Source organism: Pinus tabuliformis, chromosome 8, assembly GCF_031772625.1.
Source record: "Pinus tabuliformis cultivar Carrire ecotype Pingquan chromosome 8, CPIR1, whole genome shotgun sequence".
NCBI lineage: Eukaryota > Viridiplantae > Streptophyta > Pinopsida > Pinales > Pinaceae > Pinus > Pinus tabuliformis.
In genome coordinates this window covers 1212963653-1212976911 of record NC_142294.1, presented here as the reverse complement: position 1 = coordinate 1212976911, position 13259 = coordinate 1212963653, and the positions used below count along the sequence as shown (strand labels likewise).

The following is a 13259-nucleotide window of genomic DNA, read 5'->3' as shown; positions in this document are numbered from 1 at the left end:
AACTTTTTTTACCCCTTTATATATATATATATCCCTTTATTTTCATCAACAATGGTAAGCAGGTTTTGCACTCAGAAAGAATAACCTAAATACTAGGTAGCTGAAAACTTGAAAGTTTCAATAAAAAAAGCAGATATAACTTTGTTGACTTACAAATACATAATGTGAAAAATTTAAATGGAAAATAGGCAGATCCGAACTCTCAATTACATGTATCTTCTATTGAAGACTAAAAAAGATACACTACAATCATAAAAAAAAATACTTTATAAACCATTTTATGTCTTACTTAAGAGTGACTTTAAAATTAAATAAATATATATATATATATATATATATATAATTCATAACAATAAAAATAAAAATAATTTTATTATTATTATATTAAATGTTTAAAAAATAGATCAATATTAACTTATATACATCACAATTTTTTATCATATTTCAGGGCTAAGGCGAAAGTGAGAGCAAATATTGCTCAAAATATAAAACATATTGTATTTTGCCTAATAAATTTTGAGTGAAGGTGTAGGTGACATATTGGATATTCAAGGTCATATATATAAAAGTTGAGGTGATTGGAAACATTGTGCCAAACTTAAAATAAAATATGTTTTGGGTTTTATATGGATTTATTTTATTGTTAAAAATGTTATTTTTAAATGAAATTATTTATATAAATATAAATAATAATAATAATATAAAAATAAATAAAAATAGAAAGTTAAATATAATGGTGAGGGAGACTGGATATTGTAAAAAACCTAATATGTTTCGTATAATATTTCATCTCATTTTATGTTTCATATAATATTTCATCTCATTTCATGTTTCGTATAATATTTCATCTCATTTCATTTTTATACTTATATATATATATATAGGAAAATGAAGATTGTGGTGAGGAGACTTATTGTACAAAATATAAAATATACTGTACAAAGAGTGGAAAGGGGGAAGGAACCATATAAAGAATATGACGTCTCCAACAACTTAATAACGAACAATAACCCACTAACAATTTACAACATGACAACAGTTACAGAATTTTATTATTCAGCAGTAGTTGAGCGGATTAACGGCTTCTCTACGACTTTGCCTTCTCGTTTATTCCGCCTAATACACCACCTCCGGACGAGGATTCCAGGCTGCCATTTCAATCTCACCTGAGTACGTGTTTGACTACTCCAGGAATATGAACCTCTGACAAGTACTCTGTCCAATCAATGCATTTTACGTCGAAGTTGAATGCTTTTCTGTCTTCCGCCGAAATCTTTCTCAACAAGTTTTCAGTGTTGGTTGTATCGAACCTGAGAAAAAAGGCCACAGATTCGGCTATCAAATAGAAAAATCGTAGTATATAATGTTTGACCAAAAGAAAAAATAATATAGACACCGGCATTACCTTCCCTGAAAGAAAACGTAAGGCTCATACAATTCTGCTAAATACATGGCGAAGTTGTAATTTCGGAGCATACGAGTGTAATGTGCTCTGAACATGTTGCAGAAGACACTATCCACTAAACCAAGCACCTGCTCAACGTCACCAATTGCAGTCACAGAATTGTACAGGTGTTCTACAACCATTAAGCAGATATATGTAGCTTCACGTTTTCCATAAATCCATCTAAACTTCATTACAATAATTTGATTTTTTTATTCCAATTTCTAAATCTTTGTTGAAAAGAAGTGTGGAGGAGATGCTTGCCTGTAGTGGTGCTTTGTAACGTGTAAACATGTATCCCCGAAATCTGCTCATGCTCTCCAGAAACAGCGTCGGTTTTACGTGAACTATGTTTCCATCTTTGCCCACACATGGATGCTTCGAAAAGTAATTATAAGCGGCGTCCGTTGCAACAGAGGAGCGCAACGGGTTTCCAATAGATGATGCCGAGTGATAAATAAAGAGACCATTCTGGGAAGCATGTGTGGCCATAGCTACTATCATCGCGTTAACAACCATATCTGCTGGAATCTGTTCTTCAAATAATATCATTAATAAACAAACATATTTTTATAGTTATGAACAATAATATAGGGCAAGCCATTGAAGATAAATGGTGGAAAGAAGTGACTAACCACGTCAATGATGAGGTTTGGAGCGGCTAAGAAGGATGTAAGTCGTCCTTTGCCGTATGCTACTATCAGACTGTCCATAGTTCTGCCATTATACATTCCAATAACGATATGATTTTAATTGGTTACATGGCCTCCAATTGGTATTTATTGTTGGAAAGCGGAAGGAGACGAAGCATAAATAATACACATAAAATACTAGCTGCTGCTCTTGTATTGGTCACACAAAACATTATTATTACAATGAATTTGGTGAATAGTATTTAACATTTTCCAACTAGCTACTTTCCAAAAATACCTTGACATGCAACCACAAACTAAAAGCTTTTCTAACTAGCTACTTGCCTAAAATATCTTCAAGCTTTTCCAACTAGCGACTTGCTTAAAATATCTTGACATGCAAGTACACACTAAAGACTTGCCTAAAATATCTTCACATGCAACTACACACTAAAAGTCTTCTATGGACTTCACTCAACACTCCAACACTCCACCCTCAACAGTTAGTTAATTAACTCTCTAATTTTAGTTAACGTTCACATGCAGCAGTAATTACAATTTGTAACATTCCTATATTAGATTGTGAAAGGGTGATGGTTAGACTTAGCTGTGTCCAGTTGGATCCAAATTGTGAAAAGGTAATGATTCAACATAAATGTGTGTACAGCTGGGTCCATTTTTAAGAAGCAAACATCATACATATTTGTAATGGTTGCTTCTTCAAAATGGTGGAATCATGTATCCCTAAATTGAAAGCAATTAGCACTAATAATAGATGTTGTCCAACTAATGTGAAAAGATGGCAATCTTTAAGCACTATACACACTTGTAATGATTGCTACTGGATAAAACCAGGCATCACTGAGTTGAGATTGTGAAGAGTGTGATGCACAAAGCAATCATTAATAATCTATATTGTGAATATTGTTTTGCCATAACGAGGTCATGTATGTCAGTTGAAACCCTCATGTTCAATTTCCGGTTATTTAATAAATTCAAATCTATACTCACTGATAACAATATCACAAAAGAAACTAATTTTTCTGGATTGCAAAATATGGTTGATTACGAATACCTGGTGCCTTCCATCCAGCCAGGGAAGGGCTCTGCCAAAGTGCTTTCAATAATACTCGGTCGGAGAACCACTACTGGAAGATTTCCTCTCAGATTTTCTACTAGCATGTCTCCCATGGCTTTGGTGACTGTGTAAGTATTCGGCCACCCAAATCTCCTAGCCCTGTTAAGACATCCATGAATGAACCTAACTCCCATTTTCAGAATTATACATCTATGCAAAGTATGAGTAAATGGCTTCTGAGGGTGACCAACCTCTCTAAGCCCAATTCTTTTAGACGTTTGGTATCTGCATCTTGTATCTCGGCGAGTGTTTTCTCCAGCAAATCAATTTCCGCTTTAATGTCTACTATAGGTGGAACGCCTTCGTCCTCAGGTCCATTGCCGGCCGTTATAGTTTCTCCCATCTTCACAGGCTTCTCCATAATTCTTCCTTTTCCATGTCCGATAACGTAAGTTTTGCCACATTAAACAAAGATAAGTCTGTGAATGTATGAGGATGGTAATTCCCAGTATCATGTATCTTGTTAAAAAATACAATAAACTATAAAGAGTGATGACGCAATTAATTGGAAACGTATTGATTTACCGTTGTTATTGTAAAATTTTGCAGATGTACCTTTGATGAAAAGTTTAAGTGTGTATTTTATTTAATATTAAAATATTAATCTCGATTTTCAATTAAATAAGAGTTATTGTAAAAGAATTCAAAGAATGTTTGTGCTAATTTTGTTAGAGAAATTAATTAAAATAATAAGTTTGAAATGTGTAAAGATAATAAATACAAATTTAAAAATTTATACAGTTTTTTTTTTATACACTTCAAAAAATTATAATTTTATTAAAATATATATCATCAAATTTATAAAGAATAAAATAAATATTTAAAAATTTATATTTATATTTTAATATTTTTAATTTTTTAATTTTAGTCAATTTTTAAATATTAATAAAAAATATTTACATATAAATTTTACCGTGATATAATATTGATTTGGAAGCATAAATTTTTAACTAATTTTGAAAACTTAAAACATATATCCAAATTATGAAAACATATTCCTTCATGTTTTACCTTTAAAATTAAGTATGAATGATTTCTGACCACTCATTTTAATTTTTAAAATTCTTATAAAAATTTTACCCATTTACTTTCACTTACACTTTATAGGTCGTTGACAAGGTGCATTATTTGATTTAATTTAATTTGCAAAATAGCCCATAGTACCTTTAATGTCATAAATTTTTAAATATAAATATATTATAATAATTATATAAATTAAATGATTATTAATATAAATAAATTATATATTTATATACATTACAAAACAGGAAGAAAGGAAAAAATTAAAATTAAAATTAAATATATAGAAATTCAAATTTTAAATTTAAAAATTCATTTAATAATTTTAAAAACTTAATTTAACAATTTCAAAACATTTGAATATTATAAATAATTGCGAATCTGGACTTAACAAATTTAATCACCCTTTATAAAATATTTTAAAATTAAATCTTCAAATATATAACTCCCTATTATTATGAGTACAAGCATCTTCCCTTACCTGTTGAGACATGCAGAAGGATTTGAAGTTTCCGGCATCGTTTGGCGAATTCCACCATATTTTTCGCTCCATTTGTGTTGACGTTGAGAGAGGTATCATATCTACATTTTGCAAGAGCGTTTGGTTGAATAAGTTAGTTTTGCAACCGAGATACATTTTCTTAGGTATAACTAGGATAAGCACCTACTAAAGCAGAGCCCTTTCCTAGGTATAACTAGAACTAAGCAAACCTGTCGTCAAACGCTGTGCCTGCTGCATTATTAACAATGGCGTCCAGATTTTCCCAGAGATGTCCTCTTGTGGCCTTGTCAATTCCAAGATTATGATCCACTGCAACGTCTCCAACAACAGGAACGACTTTCCGGAATATGAAGCTTTCAAAATTATGTTGGGTATTTTTACATGGAGAAAAATACCAAAAACCAAGATTCAATCACAGAGAGGCAATGCTCTGTTTTACCTCCACAGGATATTTTTGTGCACAGAGGAGCTTAAAAAATTTCACAGAGAAACAGAGTAATTCACCACCATAAAAAAATTTCTAAGAATTTACTGAACTGGGTTTACTGCTGTAAATCCCCTTTTACATTCACTGCTGTAACAAAAACTTTACTGCTGTAATATAAAAATTTACATAAGTTTACTGCTGTAAAACAAATTTATTATACACTCATGGATTTTACAAAACCTTCAGCACATAAAACATTACGGGCTTTGTTCTCATTTCACCTTGCGTTTTCACCGTTCCATTACAAAGGGTCAAAACAAAACATTACCAAATATTTCATCCTCTGGTTCTATTTCGCTGCTGCGAACACACACACTAACTTTCTCCCGTGTGCCATACACACATAATAAAAAGTCAACACACAACCCCTTTTCATTTTTTTTTGAAAACAAAAATAAAAATACAAAAATATTTTACGTGCCGTAAATATTTTTAACTGACCAGACCATGCCTTTCTTTAAATGCACCATACCTCCGATTCATATAAAAACATTAAAATTTAATTCACCTACCAATCATAATAACCATGCAATAAATACTTTTACCGCGGTCAACCAAAATTTGACATTCACTCCACGCAATCCTTGATTTAATGCGGGCCCATATGCAACTTCAGATGATCGACGGTGGAGGGCGATGGAAGCAATCGAACGGTGGAGATGAATATCGGAAGGCCTCATGCTACAGAACTTTAGCTTCCGATAAATTACGTTGGCTGATGTCAGGTGAGTGACACGCGTCTGCACCAAATCGCATCGGAGCCAAAAATACGGAAACTGCTTTTCCGGAAAAGCGGTGCGATATGCTTCTGGGCGGTTTTGTGGTTTCGTTCGGTGGTTTTTGGGCTGCGTTGAAATTATAACTTCAACACTCCCCTTTAATTTCAATTGCTGGCCATTCGGTCATACCGAGACACTTTCTTAAAAATTCAAAGCTTCTCTGATCCAGCGGCTTTGTCAAGATGTCCGCAACCTGTTCTTGAGTCCTGTAATGTTCCAAGACAATTTCTCCATTGTTCACCAATTCTCTGATGTAGTGAAACCTTGTATCAATGTGTTTGGTTCTCTTATGAAACACTGAATTCTTTGACAATGCAATAGCTGAGCTATTGTCACAAAAGATGACTGTCGCTTTTGCCTGCTCTTGGCCTAAGCTTCTCAACATTCTTCTCATCCACACTGCTTGACATGCTGTTGCTGTAGCTGCCACATATTCAGCCTCTGCTGTAGACAATGCTACAATGGACTGCTTCTTAGAAGCCCATGAAATGGCTCCTGAACCCATATGAAATACATAACCAGAAGTGCTCTTCCGATCATCTACACTTCCAGCCCAATCACTGTCAGTGTATCCAACCAAATCTGAATGTTCTGAGGCATGATATAGAATTCCAAACATTTTAGTGCCTTTGACATACCTCAAAATTCTCTTTGCTGCCTGCCAATGTGCCTCCTTTGGCCTCTCCATAAATCTGGAAATCAAACTAACAGCATACATTAAATCAGGCCTAGTTGCTGTTAAATACATAAGGCTGCCCACAATGCTTTTGTACAGGCTAGGATCAAAATCCTTGATGCTGTCCTCTCTGCTGAGTTTTAATCCCATTACTGTGGGAGTGATGGCGGCCTTGCACTCTTGCATGTTAAATCTGCCCAAAACTTGGTTTACATATCTTGCTTGAGATATAAAAATTCCTTTTTCATTTTGATCTACTTCTATGCCTAAGAAGTATCTCAACAAACCCATGTCAGTCATTTCAAATTCATCCTTCATGACTGATTTAAAATTCTCAATAAGATAAATATCATTTCCAGTGAAAATAACATCATCTACATACAAGACAACAATTAAAATTTTATCATCATTTTCTTTGATGTAGACTGTGGGTTCTCCTTCACATTTTTCAAATTCATTATCCAAGAGATATGAATCTATCCGGCTGTACCATGCTCTTGGCGCTTGCTTCAGCCCATAAAGAGCTTTCTTCAATTTGCACACTTTGTGCTCTTCACCTTTCTTCTCATATCCGAGAGGCTGTTCCACATAGACCTCTTCCATTAACACTCCATTTAGGAATGCTGACTTCACGTCCATTTGGTAGACTTTCCATTTGTTTTGAGCTGCTATAGACAACACTGCTCTCACGGTTTCCATTCTTGCAACCGGTGCGAAAGTCTCTTCATAATCTCTCCCATACTGCTGCTTGTACCCTTTGACAACCAGCCTTGCCTTATGTCTTTCTATTTTGCCTTCAGCATTGCTCTTGGTCTTGTAGACCCATTTCACACCAATGACTTCTTTGCCTTTTGGTAACTCAACCAAATCCCATGTTTTGTTTCTCTCTATGGCATTCATCTCCTCATCCATAGCTTCTATCCATTTCCTATCTTTAATTGCATCTTCGAAATGAATAGGATCATCAACATGACAATACAAGGGAAATAAAGAATTCATTCCTTCTTCATAAATTTCACTTAGATTTCTAAACTTCTTACCTCTTTCACTTGGTGTGCAAGTGCTTGAAGATGCACTTGAATTTCCTCCTTGTGGTGTGCTTGGAGAAGCACTTTCATTTATCCTCAACGGTGTCCCGTGTTGTCCTTGTGTTGGCGCTGCTGTTTGGGGATGCATTTCGGCCACCTCCTCTTCATCTTCATCATGAGACAAACAGTTTTTGACATTCACTGTTTTCTCTATGCTTCCATCCCAAGCTTCCTCTTCAATGAATTGAACATCCCTGCTGACAAAAAACTTCTTGGTAGATGGAATGTACAGCCTGTAGGCTTTGGATTCATCACTGTATCCAATGAAGATGCATTTCTCCCCTTTGCTGTCCAACTTCCTCCTTAGCTAATCTGGTATGTGTGCATAGGCCACACACCCAAAAACTCTCATGTGGGTGACTCCTTGCTTTCTCCCACTCCATGCCTCTTCTGGCACTTTGTTCATGACTGCTTTTGTAGGACACCTGTTCAATATATAAACTGCACAATGTACAGCTTCAGCCCAATACTCATTTGGCAAATGCTTTGCCTTCAACATGCTCCTTGCCATCTCCATGATGGTTCTGTTTTTCCTTTCAGCAACTCCATTTTGCTGTGGGGTGTACCGAGTTGTGAACTGTTTATGTATTCCATTTTCTTTACAAAACTTTAGGAATTCATTTGAGATATACTCACCTCCTCTATCAGTTCTCAATACTTTTATGTGCAGCCCGCTTTGGTTCTCCACAAGTGCTTTGAAATTTTGGAATTTCTCAAAGACTTCACTTTTGTTCTTGAGGAAATATATCCAAGTCTTTCTTGTAAAATCATCAATGAATTTCAAGAAATATAGGCTGCCAGCTAATGATGGAGCTTACATTGGTCCACACAAATCTGAGTGGATAATCTCTAAGGGTGTCTTTGCCCTTATGCTTTTCCCTGATGGAAAACTTTCTCTATGTTGTTTGCCCAATATACAACCTTCACAAAGGCTGTCCGGCTTCTCTATCAATGGTAATCCCTTTACCATTCCTTTTCTGCTCAATAAGTTTAGACCTCCAAAATTAAGATGTCCAAATCTCAAGTGCCATAACCAATTCTCATCCTTTGGCACGCTTTGGAAGGCCTCTTGGGTGACTGCTGCAATTTCTCCTTTGTTTTTTAAGTCTGCCCTGATCCGGAGAGGGAACATCCTGTTCCTTGTCATCTTCACTTCAGCAATGCATCTTTTGCTGGGTGGTATATCCATGATGGTGCACACATCATTTACAAAGTAAACATTGTAACCCCTTTGGACAAGCTGTCCAATACTCAAGAGGATACATCTCATTCCGGGGACATAGTAGACATCTGCTATGGTTTTCCTTTCTCCTTGTTTTGTAAATATTTTTACCTCCCCTTTTCCCATAACAGAGACTTTACTATCAGTTCCTAGTGTGACCTCTAATTTCAAATTCTGATTTAAGGCTGAAAAGAGGGCTATATTCCCTGTCATATGGTTGCTGCAACCTGAGTCTAAAAACCATATGTCCTCACTATGTGTTTCAGCCATGTTACAAGCTAACAGGACATTTTCTTGGCTGTTGTTTTCTCTTGTAACATTTGCATTTTGTCTGTTGTTCATATCATGTTGTTTCTTTCTACAATCACTTGCATATTGTCCATACTTTTTGCAATAATAGCATTGAACATTAGATTTATCATACCTTTGTCCTTGAGCCTGATACTGATCTCTTTGTTGGCTGCTGCCTTGACCTTGGTTCTGATTTGGATTGCTGCCTCTTCCTTGTGCATTTGATGGGTTGTTCCTTCCAACTCTGTTCTGGCTTCTGCCTCTTCCTCTTCGGTTTCCTCTTCCTTGACCTCTTCCTCTTCCAAAGGACATCTGGGTCTTGAAGGCTTGCTCAAGGGATGAGTTTTCATTCCTACTCAACCTCTGCTCATGTGTTATCAGTGATGCATGTAGCTCATCAACTTAATAGTTTGAGAGATCCTTTGTCTCTTCAATGGTGGTGACTATGGCATCGAACCTTGAGGGTAAGACCCTCAATATTTTCTCCACTATTCTTTTATCTTCAATTGTTTCTCCATGAGTTCTCATTTGTGTGATTACACCAATCACATGAGTGAAGAATGATTCAATGTTGTCTGACTCCTTCATGTTCAAGTTTTCAAAATCCTTTCTCAGCAATTGTAGCTTTGCTGTCTTCACTCTCTCCATGCCTTGATAGGCTGTCTTAAGGGTTTGCCATGCTTCATTTGATGTTTTAGCTGTTGCTATCCTTGGAAATATACTCTAATCTACTGCTAGATGCAACAATAAAATGGCATTTGCATCCTTCTTCCTATTGCTCTTCAGCTGATCTCTCTCTCCCTGAGTTAGTGCATTGAACTCATTTTCATCTGCTACTTCTTCAAAACCATCTTCAACTATTTCCCATAAATCTTGAGAGGCAAACAGGGCTCTCATAGTTATTGACCAGTAGTCATAGTTCTTTCCATTAAACTGTGGGAGCTGGGTGTTAAACAAACCCATACCAGTGCTTGTGCTGGCCATTCCTTGACTGTGTATGTTTAAAAACAACTGACTGTTTCTTCAGCAACACAAAAAAAACTTTTGAAATACCTTAATCCTTTGATGTCTAAGTCTTCTGTCTGCCTGAGAAGTTTTGCTGTAGCAACAACCTTCTCCCTTCAGCTTCTTTAACTTCTATAAAGAGCCTGAGCCTGCTCCGATACCACTGTTGGGTATTTTTACATGGAGAAAAATACCAAAAACCAAGATTCAATCACACAGAGGCAATGCTCTGTTTTACCTCCACAGGATATTTTTGTGCACAGAGGAGCTTAAAAAAATTCACAGAGAAACAGAGTAATTCACCACCATAAAAAAAATTCTAAGAATTTACTGAACTGGGTTTACTGCTGTAAATCCCCTTTTACATTCACTGCTGTAACAAAAACTTTACTGCTGTAATATAAAAATTTACATAAGTTTACTGCTGTAAAACAAATTCATTATACGCTCATGGATTTTACAAAACCTTCAGCACATAAAACATTACGGGCTTTGTTCTCATTTCACCTTGCGTTTTCACCGTTCCATTACAAAAGGTCAAAACAAAACATTACCAAATATTTCTTGTGCACTGCTGTGCATACATCCTCTGGTTCTATTTCGCTGCGGCAAACACACACACTAATTTTTTTCCTTGTGCCATACACACATAATAAAAAGTCAACACACAACCCCTTTTCATTTTTTTGAAAACAAAAATAAAAAAACAAAAATATTTTACATGCCGTAAATATTTTTAACTGACCAGACCATGCCTTTCTTTAAATGCACCATACCTCCGATTCATATAAAAACATTAAAATTTAATTCACCTACCAATCATAATAACCATGCAATAAATACTTTTACCGCGGTCAACCAAAATTTGACATTCACTCCACGCAATCCTTGATTTAATGCGGGCCCATATGCAACTTCAGATGATCGACGGTGGAGGGCGATGGAAGCAATCGAACGGTGGAGATGAATATCGGAAGGCCTCATGCTACAGAACTTTAGCTTCCGATAAATTACGTTGGCTGATGTCAGGTGAGTGACACGCGTCTGCACCAAATCACATCGAAGCCAAAAATACGGAAACTGCTTTTCCGGAAAAGCAGTGCGATATGCTTCTGGGCGGTTTTGTGGTTTAGTTCGGTGGTTTTTGGGCTGCGTTGAAATTATAACTTCAACAAATTATCTCCGTGTTGCTCCCTCAGACTCTTGAACAACTCCAGCCTCATAACCTGTCATTAAAAGGGGTTTGTAGGTCAAGGATTAATTTCTGAGCACTGAGGAGATCGATTAGAGGCATTCAAACAGTCAAATATATAAAATTTAGCTGGATAATTCGCCTCCTAAAACGTCATTGATAAAATATTATACAGAATCTTTTGTTGAATCTATTCATTTTTCTGATTCTTAATATTTTAGATCATACAAGAGCCACTTTCACGAGGATTGCAGATTCAGCAAATATCTTACAATCGTGTTTGACATTTTCCATAACCTTTTTTGTTGAATCTATTCATTTTTCTGATTCTCAATATTCTAGATCTTACTAGAGCCACTTTTACAAGGATTGCAGATTCTGCAAATATCTTAGAATCTTGTTTGACATTTTCCATAAGCATTACATTCTGAGATATTCCCTAAATTTACAATTTAAATAAAGGTAATTGCAAGAACCACCACCCAAAAGTCCATTGGTGAGACTCATACTACCATAAAGCTACAATTTCTATGGATTAAGATGTTGGATCAATCTAGAAAGACCACAACCCAAGAATCAATGGATTAAACTTGCACTAGCATAAATCTATAGTTTTCATCCGTTTTTGAATCAAATTTATACATAAAAAATAATTCTCAATGAATTTCCGTATGAAATTTCTTACTTCTTTTTTAAATCGGTTCTTGGCTGACTCTACATCTTCAGCCCTCAGCAAAACATAAATGCAGCTAATCCCAGGCTGTATACGCAAGATTTTCTCCACGAAAACTGCACCAAGTAAACAGCAATTAACAATTTGTTATCATGAAACCCAAATATATGTAAAGATCAATTTAACATTAATAACGCCAAAAATACCTATGCCCAGGAAACCAGTTGATCCAGTGACTAATATGTTCTTGTCCTTGAGAAATCCTAGAACGTTGGACGCCATCTCTCACTTAACGCCACACAAATTTGGCAGCTCCTGCTGAAAGAATGAGTAGCAAATAGGTGTATCTGATAGGTGTTGATCGTGAGTATGGAGAAGTTTGTATATAGCATTTAGGCTGCTTGGACTGAAATTGGCAGTGGATGTAGTGCAATTTCCTTTCTTTTGTTGTAAAACCAGAAATTCAATACTTTGTGTTTAAGTTTTATCTGGGCCAAAACTAGAAACGTACACGAAATATTTCAGGGAATCGAACCAATTACGATACATACAGCCTGCACTCAAAATATCATTGCGAAATCATTACAAATCATTATATACCTGTATGGTTGAAGATCTTTTGCAATGACTACACTGAAGGAAACAGACTGAATCCGTGAGCAACTTGATTGGTCACTGACTCATTATTATATACGTAGTGTAAATTATTTGCTTTGTATAGGGTTTATTTCTTATGGGATAAGTTAGAGGGAAAAAGTTGAGCGGAAAGCTATTTTTGAGAAATTAAAATTATATTAAAAAGTTTGATTTTCTTTTTAATCATGACATAATAATCTTATTTTATTGAAGAACTGATATTTTTATGTAGATTGTATATTTTAAGGATATCTTAGAATCTGATGATCTCTTTTCAAATTTGATTTAAATTTTTACAATTATGGCGATAGCAATTTTATCTCAAAAAAGAAATGAAATCTTCGTATAAATAGCAGATTCCGATGATAATTCTTAAATATTTTTAAAATCTGCAATCAACACAATTTTTACTGATGAACAAACAATTCTTCTATCCCATATTAACATGCTTGACCTACACTCAACGTGACTGTA

At 35.2% G+C, this 13259-nt stretch overlaps 1 protein-coding gene across 1 annotated transcript; it reads right to left on the bottom strand.

Annotated features, from left to right (window-relative positions):
• Nucleotides 1-1072: 1072 nt before the first annotated feature.
• Nucleotides 1073-12431, bottom strand: LOC149239732 (fatty acyl-CoA reductase 1-like). The gene is made up of 11 exons (XM_089369951.1): nucleotides 12356-12431; nucleotides 12162-12265; nucleotides 11452-11510; nucleotides 4946-5092; nucleotides 4716-4816; nucleotides 3406-3583; nucleotides 3152-3313; nucleotides 2080-2161; nucleotides 1709-1975; nucleotides 1406-1533; nucleotides 1073-1310 (listed from the first exon to the last, which is right to left on the bottom strand). Exons 1-11 carry the CDS (start codon nucleotides 12429-12431, stop codon nucleotides 1163-1165), a joined length of 1452 nt encoding a protein of 483 aa, XP_089226077.1. The 3' UTR covers nucleotides 1073-1162.
• Between the last annotated feature and the right edge of the window lie 828 nt (nucleotides 12432-13259).